This window comes from Sorex araneus, chromosome 1, assembly GCF_027595985.1.
Source record: "Sorex araneus isolate mSorAra2 chromosome 1, mSorAra2.pri, whole genome shotgun sequence".
NCBI lineage: Eukaryota > Metazoa > Chordata > Mammalia > Eulipotyphla > Soricidae > Sorex > Sorex araneus.
The window spans coordinates 173,619,679-173,636,988 of NC_073302.1; the positions used below are offsets into that span (position 1 = coordinate 173,619,679).

Here is a 17,310-nt window from a genome sequence, read left to right on the forward strand (position 1 = left end):
AGTAGAAGCTCTGCATGCCGGAGGCCAGTCCACCCCAGCAGTAATGGCTGGCTCCTCATGAGCACTGAGCCAGGAGCAGCTCCCAACACTGCTGGGGTCCCCCAGCTTCCAGCAAATACAAAAGCCAGAATCTGATGAATGTTTCTTTACCTTAACTTTTCCACAGTGGGTTTAGCTGGTGTGCTGCCAGTCGAGGAAAATCCATTGTCACTGTCTGAAGAATCTCCAAATCTTCGAGAAAGCCAGTCTCTTAGGGGCCTATGGAAACATTAAAATTCATAGCACTTGGCTATAGAAAGGTGATATAAGAAAGCAAAGATCAATTTTGTAGTCAAGAAATATGCACATACCTGATAAAAGGAATGGCCATAAAAAATTTGTTGGGTGCCAAACCAAGTTTTGATTTAGGGGTCATATCATTTCTATGACAGGGCAGTTTCTCAATAGAGAACCACTCAATGTTCTGAAACACAAGAAGAAAATAACTCATATAATTATTACCAAGGGGTTTCCAACCCTGTATAGCATCCTAAAAATAGAGACTGGAAAATCTGTGACGTACCCGAATTTCTCTTCTGGTCTTCGGGTTAAATTTTGTGTCTTTTGGAATTCCTGGAATGATGTACAAACGAGCAAGCTGGTCATTGATTCGAAGTTCTATGTAATCATCCTTACAAATATAATCTTTGATATCAAAACCAGTTTCTTCAAATACCTAGAAGTAGCAAATTTAGATGGTGATTTTCAAATTTTTTTGTTAGAACTCCAGTTCATTAGATGTAGGATGACATTACTTTGTCCTCTCCCCCCTTGCCACAAGGAGCTTGTCCTGGAGTTTAGGCTTATCCCAGTCTAACCCATCAAGGTGTTCCCGAATCTCTCCCATCCCTTTGTTTAGCTATAATCACTTCTCTATGCTCTCTTCCCCAAAAAGAGTTAATCAGCGTCTCCCCCTAATCTGACTCTGCTAATTTATAAGGTCAGACCTTCCTAGGATACTGAACTTATAAGTTAATATTGCCTTTCTCCTCCCCTTATGCCTTTTGAATAATTTATTTTAAAGCAATGTCCTTTTTGTATAGACACGAGAAGACAATATTATTCTTTTGTAACTTGGGAAGCTTTAATGCATTTCTTATTGTGTCCATACAAAATGATTAACATTATGAATTCTTATATGTTTACTGATTGTGACCACACCTATGTGTACGCCCCAAACCCCTCATGCTGGAGGGATTTAACTAGGCTGTAAGAGTGGGTTGTGGGGCCAGATTCACAGATCCAGAGAGAGATCCAGAGCCGGGAGAGAAGCAGAGGGAGAAAATGAAATAAACTGATCGAGCAACCAGTTTGGCCTTCTTCCTTCCGTCGCCTGCCCCTGACCCACAGCACACACAGCGGTTCCGGAGCACCGAACATGGGCAGTGAGACAGAGCCGCCCGGAGAGCCCACGAGTGCACACGCCCCTCAGCGTGCCTTAGTTTTTTACAAAAACTTGCTTATTTCAAACGCAAAAATTAAAAAGTCTTCCAAGGGGTCAGAGTGAACACTTAAGGAACTGGAGCATGGCTGGCGAGCGTGCGGTGCCACATGTCCACCCACCCAGCACATCTGGTGGCCCCACACTGCTGGGCACAGGTGGGTGGGAGCTGGTGGCCCAGCACAGCCTACCCTGAGCAGTGGGCACAACTGGCACAACTATTTCTAGAACATAAAAGGTGAACTGTGACTGATAGCAACATTTAAATGAACAAATTCTAGATGCGGGGCTACAACCTCATAGTCAGAGGTGGAGGTCCTAAAGCTATTATCCCCAAGCACCACCTTGTCAAGGGTAAAAACTGAAGAAATACATGCGCATCTAAGCCCCATTCCCCCCCAACCCTGGTACCAAAGAAGCCCATCACACTGAGGTCACATATGGGCTCTGTTCACAACAGAAATCCACTGACCCCCCCATGCTGAGTCACCCACAGCACCCCAGAGAGGGCGAGTGAGTCCACAACACACCCAACAGACACTGAAAACTTCCACATTCCACAATCTCTGCCACACTCCTGGCCAAACTCCACTGCTTGGGAAGAAACTCATCCAGAGACTGTATCTGGTTTTTTTGACTGAAATCTCCAGACTCTCAGGGAGTTGGGGATGGGCTACTCCCCTCTCCCCACCCCACTGTGCTTTTGGAAGCCTGGCAGTCACACCTCTGGTGCTAAATAAGGTCATTAACTAGCCATGATCCAGATTCATAAATAAATCTAGAAAGAGATCAACAAGTTGCAGAGATGCTGCCAGACCCCATACCAGGCTCTGTCGTTTGAAGCACCCAAAGTCACCATCCAGTTAAAAATTTAACTCTAGCTGTATCATCCCATTCAAATTTTTTTAATTCCTGGAGCACACAGCCACGAATGTGACATCTCACCACTGATGAACCAGGAGTAGAAAACCACATTGGATGGAATGTAAAGCAGAAGACAGCCAGTCCACAAACACACAAGGCTTAACCGGTAACAACATGTTAGTGATCTCTTCTACAGGGCTTACTGGTTCCATGGTGAGATACAACAATTTTCACACACCTTCTTCTAAGGAAACATTTTTCAATCATTTTTAGCAAATTATAACAAGCAATATAAAATAAATTATTCAGGGCCTACTACAGGGGTAGACTTGAGGGGTGGTTGGGAGAAATGGAAATAAAGTGGTGAGAAGGTCCCCTGGTAGTAGGATTGGTATTGGTACACTGAATGTGATAAATTGTGAACAACTTTAAAAAATAAAAGCACTGGTCTTTTCATTCTCCTTCTAGTAACGTGATATTATTCAAGCAAAGACTTTCCTCACTTCATCCACCACATGGTTGGGGGGATGGGAAGGAGTGACACTCTATTTCCTACTCCTGGAAATTTCTGACTGGATACAGAAGCACATATGCAATACTGAAAAACAGAAAATTCTGTCTCCTATATAAATATATGAATTATATGTATATATAGAAACTAATAACTGACATTCACACATACCACAGAATTCTTTTGCAGAATACTGAGTAAAAATCTGTGATCAAAATCTCATAGCTTCCCAAATCTTCAACATAGCACATACATAAGATAAACATAAGGCATATATTAGATAATGTAATTAAACCATCCAACACAACAGGTGGTTTAAAACTAGAGAATAATTTCTGAATGTTTCCATTAGAGAAATGGTTTTCCTTTTTTTTGAAAATCGACTCTATTCTTCTTGAGATAAAACTTTAAGATGTTTTCCTGATTATAAATCAGTACTGAGGGATCCTGGGATTAATGCTGCCCACCACGGTGGGCTCAGAGGCTCAGATGGTGGCAGCACGCAGACACTGCGGCAAGAAGTGGGCACTCGCGGGGGAGGCGGAGGTGCTGCACTGTGTGCATGAACCGATCACTCACTTTGAATCATAATAACATAAATTCGATTTTAGAATAAATGCTTCTCTTCATTTAAGTTCCTATTTAAAGAAACAAAAGGAAAAAAATCAAGAGAAGTCAAACCAGAATACATTTCAGTCAAATCCAGAATACACTCAAAAATCCTTATACTAATGAGTAATTTGATTCTATAAAGCTCAGAGACTACTTAATGATTAACATGATTACTCAAATGGCCCTTAAGAATACAGCAAAGTGCTCAGCATCACTAAGCCTAAATGCACAATAATGGGGGCCAGAGAGAGGATACGAGGTTCAGGCACTTGCTTTACATGCAACCAATTCTGGTTTGACCTCCAACTCACCTGGGCTTCTGAGCACCAGTAGGTGGAGCCCAGAATCCCAAAACCATCATGAACAGAAAGCACAGTAATATCCCCTCACATTCCCCTGGAAACAATCAGAAGCCTTTCTACCACAGGGCCCCTCAGCACACCGCTGCAGGCCTGGGGCTGCGGGGACTGACCCACTGCCTCACTGGGGCCAAAAGTGGACATCCACTTGAGTTACATCCCAGCCCCAGAATAACTAAGATTTTTTTATCTTATGCAAACTCAACTACAGGTGGCAGAAATGTAAGTGGGAACACCTGGAAAACTTTTGATAGTATGTCTACAGCTTCCCAATGACAACTAGTCCTCACAGAGAAATCATGGACTGCTAAATAAGCAGCATTTATTCAAGTACAAGAATATTCACAGCATTTTTATTCATAATAATTCACAACTGGATACACTTTGACACGACTCTACTTTTTTAAAAAAAGAAAAAGCTGGGCTTGGCGCTGGAGTGTGTGTGGGGGGGGGGCGCCTTGCATGTGGCAGACTCTTCAATTCCCAGCACACCGTATGGTCCCTGAAGTGGACCCAGAGTACAGAGCAGGAAAAATAGGAGTGGCCCAAAGAAAACAAAATAACAAAATAACTGGTGTGGGGCTAGAGAGACAGTACAGAACAGCTGATGCCACCACATCCCTTGGGCTGAGCTCAGGAGAAAGGAGCAAGCACCTCAATAGCAAAACAAAACCTATAAAAACAACAAAAAGACCTGTGGTTTACATTTGAATATTAGAAAACTACACAACGGGGCTGGAAGGATAGCACAGTGGGTAGGGCATCTGCCTTGCTCACGGCAGATCCGGATTCGATTCTCAGCATCCCATATGGTCCCCCAAGCACCACTAGGAGTGATTCCTGAGTGCAGAGCCAGGAGTAACCCATGAGCATTGCCAGGTGTGACCCAAAAAAGAAAAAAAAAAAGGAAGGAAGGAAGGAAGGGAGGGAGGGAGGGAGGGAAGGAAGGAAGGAAGGAAGGAAGGAAGGAAGGAAGGAAGGAAGGAAGGAAGGAAGGAAGGAAGGAAGGAAGGAAGGAAGGAAGGAAACTACACAGTTCCTTTTAAGAGCAACATGGGGTCTGAGCAATATCATAGTGGGTAGGATGTTAATCTGGCTCACGGCCAATCAGGATTCAATCCCTGGCATCCCACAGGGGCCCCCAGTACCGCCAGGAGTGACAACTGAGTGCAGAGCCAGGAATAAAGGAATAAGTCCTGACAAAGAAGAGGGAAAGAAAAAAACCTAAGGAGATGTCCTAGACCTTGATCTGGATATCGGCTTCACAGGCACACGCATATAAGCAATCAAGGAGGAGCAGTGTGCTTCCACAATTGGAGCCTAAAAGCAAGTTCCAGGAGCTGGAAGGAGCAGAGTTAAGGGCCGATCCCGAAGCAGTGGCCCCAGTCCGCGACCGAGAGCAGACTTATGGTCCCAGGCAGTACGGACTGGGTGTGGCCCAAAACCCCAAAACACATTTTTTTACTTAAAAAACCTTTTGTTTTTAAATTCTTCTTTCCAGCTCCCTTCTTTGAAAACCTGAAGTAAACAAAACTAGAAATAAGCACACCTACCTAGCCACACATAGGTGAGGAGACAAGGCTGAAAGCACAAAGTCTCCCGGACGCTCCCTGCGAGCAGAGCCCCCTCTACCCTCCAGCTCACGGATGAACTGAAGACACAACAGGGTTAGTACCAAGAAGGGCCCAGGAGAGCCTGAAGAGATGCAACAATCTAGGCATAAACACGAATCCAGTCTCTGAAGAGGAGCCTGGATGCTGACGGGAGTCAGTAACTCTCAGCATGAACCGTTCACTGGGTATCAGCACCACTAATGGTCCATCCCTAAACCTGACTCTTACATGGGATTATGCTGAATTTATATTCTAGTACTAAATAAACAGTTAAGGAACATTATGTATGCAATTTACTAGAAGATTATTCAGTGATACTAATAAAAATCATTTATACACATATCCAAAATGAAGAATATAGGGGAAAGATTAAGCAGAGGGGCTGGAGAGAGAACACGGCACCTACAGCACTTGCCTGGCACATGTGCACAGGATTCTATCCACAACATTATGTTCCCCACGCACCCCAGGCATGACTCCTGAGCACAGAGCCAGGTCCTAGGGGTACCCAAATACAGCCACCTTCCCACCCCCCAAAATTACATACTGAAACAGCTGAATCTATTCTTTTCATTATTTGTCATTTGTATTTTTATTGAAAATTACCTTAACAGTAATGCTATAAGGAGACACAATAAATGTTTAATTCTTTTTCAGGCATTCAAATCTATATGGTGTGCTTGATCAGTGACAGGCTAAAAAATGAATATGGGCCCGAGCAGGTACAGCAGGTGGGGGCTGAGCATGATCCCTGGATCCTTTATGGTCCCCAGGCCCACCAGGAGTGTTTCCTGAATGCAGAGCCAGGAGTAAGCCCTGAGCATAGCTTGGGTGTGGCCCCATCAACTAAAAGAAAGAAACCGACAACACAAGGACTGCACTTGAAGAAGTTCTGTCTTAAGAATGAAAGGAGGGCTGGAGTGATAGCACAGCGGGTAGGGCGTTTGCCTTGCACGCGGCCGACCCGGGTTCGATTCCCAGCATCCCATATGGTCCCCTGAGCACCACCAGGAGTAATTCCTGAGTGCAGAGCCAGGAGTAACCCCTGTGCATCACCGGGTGTAACCCAAAAACCAAAAAAAAAAAAAAAAAAAAGAATGAAAGGAGGAAAATAATCAAAGTAACCGAGTGGTGGGGTGAGTGGGGAGGGCACTGGCAGAGGAAAGGGCACCCTGGGAGGGTGCAGCGCTGGAGCGCTCCATGCAGTACTGCAAAACACAGTGCCAGAGATTAAGATTTTAACTAAAAATATTAAGAATAATAAATGGAAAAAAATTATATCTAAATTTACAAAGTAAAAGAAGGTCATGTGGGTGCTGTGGGAACCTAACTCAGCCCTGGAGAGAGGGAAGGCAGAGGTCTGAGGCCTGATGCTGCCACTGGGGCCATCAGACTGCATGCACCCTGCACTCAGCATGCGGGAAGACTGACTAACTGGCAGACAGCACCCGCACCCTACACTCAGACAGGCAGGAACATAACAGGCAAATAGTGCCCTACACTCGGCATACTAAGTGGCAGACAGCGCCCTACACTCGGGCATGCAATAACACTGACTAACAGGCAGAGAGCACCCTACACTCAGCATGCAGGAACACTGACTAACAGGCAGATAGCGCCCTACACTCGGCACACTAAAGTGGCAGACAGCACCTTACACTCGGGCATGTGGGAACACTAACTTGCAGACAGCACCCTACACTCAGAACACTGACTAACAGGCAGACAGCCCCCTACACTGGGCATGTGGGAACATAGACTAACAGGCAGACAGTACCCTACATTCGCCACACTAACAGGCAGATAGCACCCTACACTCAGCACACTAACAGGCAGACAGCACCCTACACTCGGCACACTAAGTGGCAGACAGCACCCTACACTCGGCACACTAAGTGGCAGACAGCACCCTACACTTGGGCATGTGGGAACACTAACAGGCAGACAGCGCCCTATCCTCGGGCATGCGAGAACACTAACAGGCAGACAGCACCCTACACTTGGCACTCTTACCAAATAGAATGGAAAGAACCACTGAAAGTTTGCCAACAGAAAAGAAAAAGCCATTCTATGCAGATAGCTGGGAACAGCCATGGTCAAAGACCTATAAATATGGGGTGTGGTTCACTAAGGACTGGAGGGATAGCACAGCGGGTAGGGCGTTTGCCTTGCACGCAGCCGACCCTGGTTCAATTTCTCCATCCCTCTCGGAGAGCTCAGCAAGCTACCAAGAGTATCCCGCCCACATGGCCGAGCCTGGCAAGCTACTTGTATTCAATATGCCAAAAACACTGACAAGTCTCACAATGGAGACAGTACTGGCACCCGCTGGAGCAAATCGATGAACAATGGGGCAACAGTGCTACAGTGCTACAGTGGTCCACTATGAGATACTTGGAAAAGCACCATCAGGCACATCTGCCCAAGCAACCTCCAATCCTGTACAGATGAGGAGCAACCCAGTCACCAACACAGTCCCTCCATGCTACAGTGAGATGTACTGCCTCCGGAATTAGAATTTATCTATTATAAAAAAATAAATATTAGTCACTTTCATATGCAGACACTAAAGACAAAAATTTTAATACCACTTAAATTTTGAGATTCAAATTCATTCTTGCATTACCACAGAAAACTAACCTGGTGCATACCCAGCAGTGCTCTGGGCCAGCCCTGGGATGGAAGCAGGTGGGCAGAAGTAAGACAGTGGTGTCTCCCATGCTCAGGCACAACCGAACTGGGAGCTGAGTCTCCTAGCACAAAGAACAGCACTAGCTTCTCCAACTTGCTCGGGTAAGAACATATAAAAACTTAAAATGTGTTCCTCTTGGGGCTGGAGTGATGACACACGGATAAGGCACTCACCTTCCATATGGCCTACATGGCTTCAAACCCCGACACACTTTACGGTCCCCCAAACAATGGCAGGAATGATCCCTAAGCCCAGAGCCAAGGGTAAGCCCTGAACATTACCAGGCGCAGCCCAGAAAACCAGAAAATATAGCATAACCAAACCATTGCCTGCCTACATCCTCAATCTACAAGCTACCCTATAAGATACCTACGGAACTGAAACCAATAATTCCTCTACACAAACTCCTATTAATATTAAGACATACTGATGTATACTGTCATTTTATTAACATATATTATTTTGCCTAGTAATAAGCAACAGTTTGTAATCACAAGTGAACTGTCAATTATGACTTATTCTGAAGAAGTGCTGAACTCACTATAACAAAAATATACTGAAGTCATCCTAAGACATCTTGCCAACATCCAGAAAACATTTTTCATATCTGTCCTAAAAGCTCAATGAATAGAAGCAACTAGATTAAAAACCCACTTAAGCAAGGAAATGAAAAAGATCAAAGAGCAGACTGGAATTGTACTAATCACTAAGACAAAGCAAAGAGTCTGTCTCAGACCCTTTTGCAGGTGGTGTGGGACAGGGAGCAAGAGAGCATGGCCACACCACTGGTGCTCAAGAACACATGTGATGCCGATAGTGTAGTTTAACCCCACACTACCGCTGCAACATAGACAAGGCACGCTCCTGAGCCCCTGCATGACCATTAGTTCCAGACCTTCTCCCCGAGGAGCTGATTTACCACAATTTCGTCCAATTCACCAATGCACAAAGCCCTGAAAGGGTGTGCTCAGCTCTGTTGCAGTTTCTCTATATACTTGAATAAATACACCAAGTTCCAGGATTTTAAGAACCTTAAAATACTTAAATAAATACTTAAAATAAGCAGTGAGGAAAGAGTGCAGGCTGAGTGGACTAAGGCACAGAGCAGCATGGCATTCTAAAGACAGCAACCCAAGTCTAACAGATACTAAAACAAACTCATACATACAAATTAAAATCAACACTGTGATATTAACCAGCTCTGGCAAAGAAACTGGAAATGCAGTTTGGTTCTCAACTCAAAGGGAGCATGGCTGCTGCCTGGCGACCACAACACCCCGCCGGGATTCTCAGTGCACCCCAGGTCAATGAAACACTTGCAGCACTCAAAGACAGCAAGAGAATAAGCCCCACCCCCACGCCCAAAGACCCCAATGAACAGGAGGCCTGACCCTCATGTGATGGCAGGGTCTGTGAGGGATAAAGGTGGGCACTGGTGGCACTGGGCTGGACCACTGAGTGTGAAGGAAAGCCAGTGCTCTCCACACAGACACCCACCCCGTGTATGGGAGGCTGCTCCGGCAGAGTGCCCACATCAAGAACCAGTCAGCAGCCACCGGGATATCGGGCTCCCACTTTGACAACAGTGACAAATACACTTGTGTTAGTTTTAGTCACTGCTCAATGAAATTTTATTACGGTTGTCTGAGTTAATTAATACAGCAACTATCCATCTAAACCCCAACATTTTTGTCTTTACAAAAGTGGGGCGCTCATTTAGAGTGTAATTCGTCTCAGGCATGCCAAGGATGGTTTAACATACATAAATCAGGCCCCGCTCGCTGGCGAGATGTGATCCCGGGGCCGCACATGTGCAGCCTCTCTGCAGCTGCACGAGCATGACTCCAGAGGCCAGCTAACCTATTTTTGGTATGGGCAGCTCCTTGCAGAATGTCTCCAGACTGAGAACTAAGCCGCAGCCCCATGCCTGCCCAGGATGGGAAAGGTATTTTTCTCTCTCTTGCCTTTTTCCTTGCCGGGGGTGAAGGGCGTGGCAACAGCCATATTATGAGGACCACAGATGAGAGTTACAAGCTTGCAATGATCCAATATCAGGAAGAAATTTCCCTGGACTTGTTGCTAAAATACAGAAATCCAAAACCATGCAGCCGCAATAGCGGCCGCATGACCTCATATCTCTTCACAACAGGTCTGACTCTAGTGGGGAACTCTAACAATAACAGTGAGGTTCTTGTTGAAATACTGAATGTAACCAAAGTAAAGAGAAAGTAAAGTGAAATTTATCAGTTTGGGGGCGGGATGGGAGGTACACTGGGTTTTTGGTGTTTGTTGTTGTTGTTGTTGTTTTCGTGGTGGAATATGGGCACTGGTGAAGGGATGGTTGTTTCAGCATTGCATAACTGAGACTTAAACATGAAAGCATTGTAATTTTCCACATGGTGATTCAATAAAATAAAAAAATTTTAAAAAAACAAAAAATAACATACAAATCAATGTAGTATACATCAATAAAACATAAAAATCATTATAATCATATCAATGCTGAGACAGTTTCTGACAAGATTCAACATTCATTCATAATATAAGCTCTCAACAAAATAGAAGTGGGTGGAAGATATTAAAGGCCATCCAGAACAAGCTCACAATCTTTATCATTCCTAGTGGTGAAAAACTTAAGAGCATTCCGCCTGAGATCAGGTACAAGGCAAAGATGTCCACTATCTCCACTTTTATTCAATATAATATTAGAAATGCTAGCTACAGGAATTAGGCAAGAAAAAGAAATTAAAGGAACCCACATTGGAAAAGAAGTCATATTATCACTATCTTACATGATAACACACATGGAAGAAAACACCAAAAAGCTCCTAGAAAAAAAAACCCATACAATGAAGTGGCAAGTTACAATATACAAAAACCAGGGGCTGGAGAAATAGCACAGCTGGTAGGCCATTTGCCTTGCATGTGGACAACCTGGGTTTGATTCCCAGCATCCCATATGGTCCCCTGAGCACCACCTGGAGTGATTCCTGAGTGTAGAGCCAGGAGTAATCCCTGTGCATTGCCAGGTATGACCCAAAAAGCAAAAAAATAATAATAATAAAAAAAAACTGTCACATTCCTATTATATGAAAATAATCAAAGAAGAAAGAGATCAAAGTGTCTATCCCACTCAGCACAATGTACAAAAATATCAGAAAACAAAAGAGGTGGATGAGGGGCCAGAGGGATAGTACAGCAGATAGGGCATTTGCCTTGCACACGGCTGACCCAGGTTCAATCCCTGGCATCCCATATGGTCCCCCGATCACCGCCAGGACTAGTTCCTGAGTGCAGAGCCAGGAGCAACCCCTGAGCATCGCTGAGTGTTGCCCAAAAAGCCAAAAAAAAAAAAAAAGAGGTGGACGAGATATACCAAGAAAATTTCAAATCAATTAAGAGATAGAACTTAGAAAATAGAAATAGTCCATTTTCATGGATTAGAAAAACCAATATTGTCAAAATGAGCACCCTACCTAAATTATTATATAGACAATAAAATCTCCATCCAAATTCAGGGAATAGGTGCATTGGTGGTATCCTGGTGAGCATAACTGCCTTCCAAATTAGGGGGCAGTCCTCAAGGACACAAGTCAGTATTAAAGCTTTATGGTATCATAAAAGACCCTGTTTGGGTCTTTAGCTTTAGCTTTACAGCTAAAGCCATACTGATACGCAAGCAACCAGGTGATATTAACTTTATACTACAAAGCTTTAGTGATCAAAACAGCATGGTACTGGAACAAGGATACGTTCTTGGACCAATGGTCAGAATCAGACACCACAGACAAATCCCCGTATCTATGGACAGCTAATTTTCTACAAGTGAGCTGGGGACATGAAATGGGACAGCCTCTTCTACAAATGATGCTGTAAAAACCTGTGTGTAAAACCTTTAAGCTGGATCTATATCTCACACTTTACACAAAAATCAATTCTAAGTGGATCAAAGACCTTAAGATCAGACTAGAAGTACAAAGAGGAAAATATAGGCAGAATGCTCCAAGATTTGTACCTCAAAGGCATCTTAAATGATGTGATGCCATTGGCAAAGGCCACAGAATCAAAAGTAAACAAAGGAGATTACACCAAATTAAAGAGTCTCTGCAAGGCAAAAGAATCACAAGTAAAACTAAAAGATATTAACAGAACAGGAGAAAATATTTGCACTCAACACATCAGATAAAGGGTTGATATCAAATATAGCAAGTATTCGCAAAAATCAAGAACAACAAAAAATCCAAACACTGTATCAACAAATGAGGGGAAATAAGCAGACACTTCCTTGAAGAAGACAGATGATCAATAGGCACATGAAAAAATGCTCAAGAGGCTGGGGGAGAAATTACATAGCAGGAAGGGTATTTGCCTTGCATGCAGTCCATGTGGGTTCAATCCCAGTACCCCATATGGTCCTGCAGCCCACCAGGGGTGATCCCTGAGTGCAAAGCCAAACTAAGCCTGAGCACCAGTGGGTGTTGCCCCAAAACAAAAAAGGAGGAGGGGGGAGGAGGAAGAGACGGCAGGAGGGGGGAGGACAGGGAGGAGAGGGAGGAGGAAGAGGAGAAGGAGGAGGAGGAGGAGGAGGAGGAAAAATGAAAAAGTGATCCTCTCTCACTTATTTAACCCAAGGTAAGCCAACAATGAGGTATCATTTCACACCAGTGAGAATGGCACTGCTGATGGGATGTGCTGGAAAGGGAATTCTCACCTGAGAATATTGTCTGATACAGCCCCTACGGAAAACAGTATGGAGAGTTCCCAGTGAAGTGAGAATTGAACTGTCAACTGCACTTCTGGGTATACCTTCAGGACACAAAAACGGTCATTCAAAAGCACATCACTTGTATCACTTGTATCACTTGTCATCCCATTGTTCCTCGATTTGTTCCAGTGGGCACCAGTAATGTCTCCATTCATCCCTATCGTGTGCTAGTGTAGCCGAATGGTGTCTGCTCGCTCCAGGAACATGAAGAGCCTCAAACCATTCATTCAGGGTCTTGACGAAAAAGTCTGACCATCTTGTAGGTGGGCAACCACACTGTCTCTTGACGTTCCGTGGAATCCAGTCGTAACAGCTCTAGTCACAGCTCTAGTCCAGTGGTCATCTCTAAATAGCATTACGTGTCTGGCCCACCTGATTTCCGACACCTTGGCAAACAAGGCAGCGTCCCTGATTCTTGATCATCGACGGAGGTCGGAACTCCAGATTCCTTCACTCACTTGAGTGAAGCATGATACTTCATGCATAGCTCTTTCGATTCCTCTTTGGGATACCCAAATAGCGTTCTCATCCTGTTTTCGTAGGGCCCAGGTCTCTGAGGCGTAAGTTAGTGCAGGAAGAATGATGGAGTCGAAAAGACGTGCCCGGAGCCGGAGGTTCTTTGTCCTCTTAACCACTTCTTTGGCATTCCACGCTGCTCTCTTCCTCCTGTCACCGACCTCCACTACCAAACTGCCACCACGCTGCAGGCCGCTTTTCTGGATGCTTGAGCAGAGCCTCACGCATGAGTGAAGTCCCACAGAACCAGGTAATATGGAACTTTGTGACCTTGGACTCTAGGCTCAGCAGGACCCAGAAACAGAGATCCTCTGCCTGCTTCCACCAATCTCCGGTGACCCAGGGGTCACAGCCATAAGACCCACCCTGCCAGCACCAGATAAATTCCTCTTCGGCTGACCTCCACTACCCAACTGCAGCCACACTCCAGGATGCTATTCCAGATGCTCAGGCCAAGCCTCATGCATGAGTGAAGTCCCAAAGAACGAGGTAATTAATACGGAACTTTGTGACCTTGGACCCTGGGCTCAACAGGACCCGGAAACAGAGATCCTCTGCCTGTTTCCACCAATCTCCAGTGACCCAGGGGTCACAGCCATAAGACCCACCCTGCCGGCACCAGATAAATTCCTCTTCGGCCGACCTCCACTACCCAGCTGCCGCCATGCTCCAGGTCACTTTCCGGACAAATCATACAGACTTCCTGCCCATTTTCCATCATTACTGCATCATAATTCATGGGGTTCAAATATGATGTGAACCATCAGAACACCTATAATGGCAATTGGAGGCCGCCCTAAAAGCCTTCATCCCTCTCGGAGAGCCCAGCAAGCTACCGAGAGTATCCCGCCCACAAAGCAGAGCCTGGCAAGCTACCCATGGCATACTTGATGCCAAAACCAGTAACAACAGTGGGCCTCATTCCCCTGACCCTGGAAGAGCCCCCAATGCGGCAGCGTTAAGAAGGACAAACAAGGAGAGGCTGATAAAATCTCAGGGCTGAACTAGGCTGCCAAAACGAGTAAAAACTAAAATGACTGTTTGCACAAAAGCACATATGCACATCAAAACCCACTGATGTGCGTCACTGAGGACTATAGCTAGGATATGGGATCAACCTTGGTGTCCAATGACAGATGAATAGATTATAAAGATGTACAGATACAAAGGAATTCTATGCAGCTGCAGACAACCATAAAATCATGCAATTTGCTGAAACCTGGATGCAACTGGAGACTGGATGGCATCATGTTGAGTGAAGTAAGCCAAAGAAGAGCAAACACAGGATGATCTCATGTGTGATATATAGAATTACTTGAGGGAATGCAAGGTATAAAGGAGGAAGTGGAGGCACCTAGATTACCCCTGACCCCAGAGTATAGGGAGAACTAAAAGAAAGGTAACTGAGCAGGGAAGAGGTGACAGGAGGTAAGTGGGGAAGGACATATCAAGGGCTGCTAAAGCTATTTATTCCAAACCACAGTCAACAATATAAGATCCAAACAACGACCAAACTCAAAAATGGCCCTGTCAAGGCTCCCACCCTATTACCCCTGAACATGCCCTCTTTCTGGCTCCCCACACCACAGGGCGCCACCACTGCCTCTCAGACCCCAAACCACAGAGGTGCTAAGAAGACTCTGCACAACATTTCCACCCCTTCAGCCCCACCAACGTTACAAGTTGTTGGTCTTGATAGCTCGTCTTAATACAGGCGACTATTAGATATTGACTTCCATGATCACTGAAGGGGCGTCCTAAGGACACAGAAATTGTCAGATCAACAGATTACCAGAAGTAACAGTTTGCTAAGAAACAAAACAGATCACATCTCAGATAAGAGACCAACCACAGTACCCTCGACTCTTTAAGAAACATGGGAAACAAAGGAGTCCACCTGCTTCCTGATTTCTGGGGAGGGGCACTTGCAGAGTCAGAGACCAGAGGAGCCAAACCAAACAGGCTCAAGCCAACACCAAGACACGGGATCATCAAAGTGTTAGCAGAAAGACAAAGACGGACTCCAGAAAGCAAGAGAAAAGAAAAGCCTCAAGTACAAGGAAAACAAGAATCACAACAGACCCAACATCTTATAAGCCAGGAAAAAGTGGAATGACATATTCAAAGTACTGAGTATGAGGAAACTTGCAGTCCGGAGCCCAGGCCCTTTTCACACAAATCAGCTGGCAACATTTGCAAGGACTAAACCAACCTTGCAAGAATTACTGAAAGCCCCACTACAAAAACAGATTTTTGCAAAACAACCTGATACCGCACACATCAGAGAAATGGCAATGCAGCCCTGATCATAGTCAATCTCCGTGTCATCGAAGAACACTCCTGTACAACAGCTTTGAGTACTGAATGTGGATCAGCAAAGAAAACCCATCCATTTGCAGGAAACAGACCTAATGCAGATTCAGAGTGAAAAGATAAAGAACAATTATACAAGCCAATGGAACACCCAAAATAAGCAGCTCACACCCAGCCACATGTCGTGTGTCACACCCCACCCCTGGGCTGAGAACGCCAGGCACCCTGTCCAGGGGACAGGAGACCATGAAGTACTGTTAACAACATTTATGCACCAAAGGAAGAGTCAGCAAGGTACATGAAGCTTCTGAGGAACAACAACAGAGGGACTGCTCCGGACCTGGACGACTCTCCGCTGACGGTCAGACCAAACACACACCAGCAGGTCAGCACCCCTAAGTGGGATTCTGGGTTCCTATCTAGTCCTTAAGAGGAAGAGAACTACACAGTGTGACCCCTGCGAGGGGCCTTCCTAGCTGCTCCATTCCATCGCCTCAGGACAGAACAGAAAAGAAGGTCTCTGGGGGCAGCAATTCCACTGCCCCCAAACATGAGTTCAATTTTCAGATGGAGATATGAATCCTCCTAGGCTTGCTTATAAGGTTCCATCTAGAAGTTGATGTTCTAAGTTCTAATGAAATACTGGCTTGGATAAGCTGTTCCATGCTGAAATTACAAACCATTTTCAGGACCTGCAGGCCACCTCAGGCTTACCTTCAATTCCCAGCACTGCACAATACTATCTGCTCTGAGAAAATACTCATCAAAAATAAACAAGGTAGTAATCCCAATGAGATACACCACAGACCCGTATGACCATCTCAGAAATGTCTGACTCAGGGCTGCATGCAGAGCACACCATGGTATGGCCTCCCGGGACGACAGATCCCTGTGCACCACGAGATGCAGTGCTGGCAGTCCCCAAGCTCTGCTAAGGCTGTCCTGAAGACACACCCAAGTACTAGGCCTTCTGGCCAGCATAATTAGGCCAACTAATGCCAGAGCACCCCACCCTGTCCCGTAAGCACTGCCTGGAAGGCCCCCAAAGTATACCTCTGATTGAAATCTCTAACCCCCTTTGTGTGCTTAAAATCTAAATTGTTATAAACAATGTTACTCTTTGTTATGAAGTAAATTCGTGACTTTAGAGATTAAGTAATTTCCAAAATTTCAGAACTGAGTAACATTTGCCCAAACTACACTGGAACAAAAACTTCTCAGCAACTAAGCCCACCCTACTAGAATCGACCTTTCAGATGTTAAGGATAAGGAATAATCTGGAAAAAGGTAAGGAATCAAAATCCAATGCATACTCTATCCTGCACGACTGGTGTCCAGGGGCAACACAGACAACTTCGACTCAGGTCCAGACACTCTGGGCTGGCACTGACCAACCACACTAGAAGAGAAAAGCAGTTTAAAGAACGAGCTTTAGAAACTGCATTCCAGCCTCAGTTATAAACCTTGGGAGAGGGTCAAAAATAGCTACGCTGACCCTTTGAGGAGGGGGTTTCCTTCTGTGGCGGGAAACAACCTTCACACAGGCAGGGGAAAACCAGAATGGGTCTTACAATAAATGCAAACT

General features: G+C 45.2%; 1 protein-coding gene across 3 annotated transcripts in view; it reads right to left on the bottom strand.

Moving 5' to 3' along the window:
• The window catches only part of DCP2 (decapping mRNA 2), a 43,127-nt gene that overhangs the window by 12,890 nt on the left and 12,927 nt on the right, over positions 1-17,310 (bottom strand). For all 3 annotated transcript variants that reach the window (XR_008629802.1, XM_055135981.1, XM_004613092.2), the window contains exons 5-7: positions 563-715; positions 351-463; positions 151-258 (exon numbers count right to left, since the gene is read on the bottom strand). Coding sequence is in view for 2 of the 3 variants with exons in the window: in XM_055135981.1 (XP_054991956.1) it covers positions 151-258; positions 351-463; positions 563-715 (374 nt within the window). In the remaining variant the exon portion in view is untranslated. The remainder of the gene's footprint in view (positions 1-150; positions 259-350; positions 464-562; positions 716-17,310) is intronic.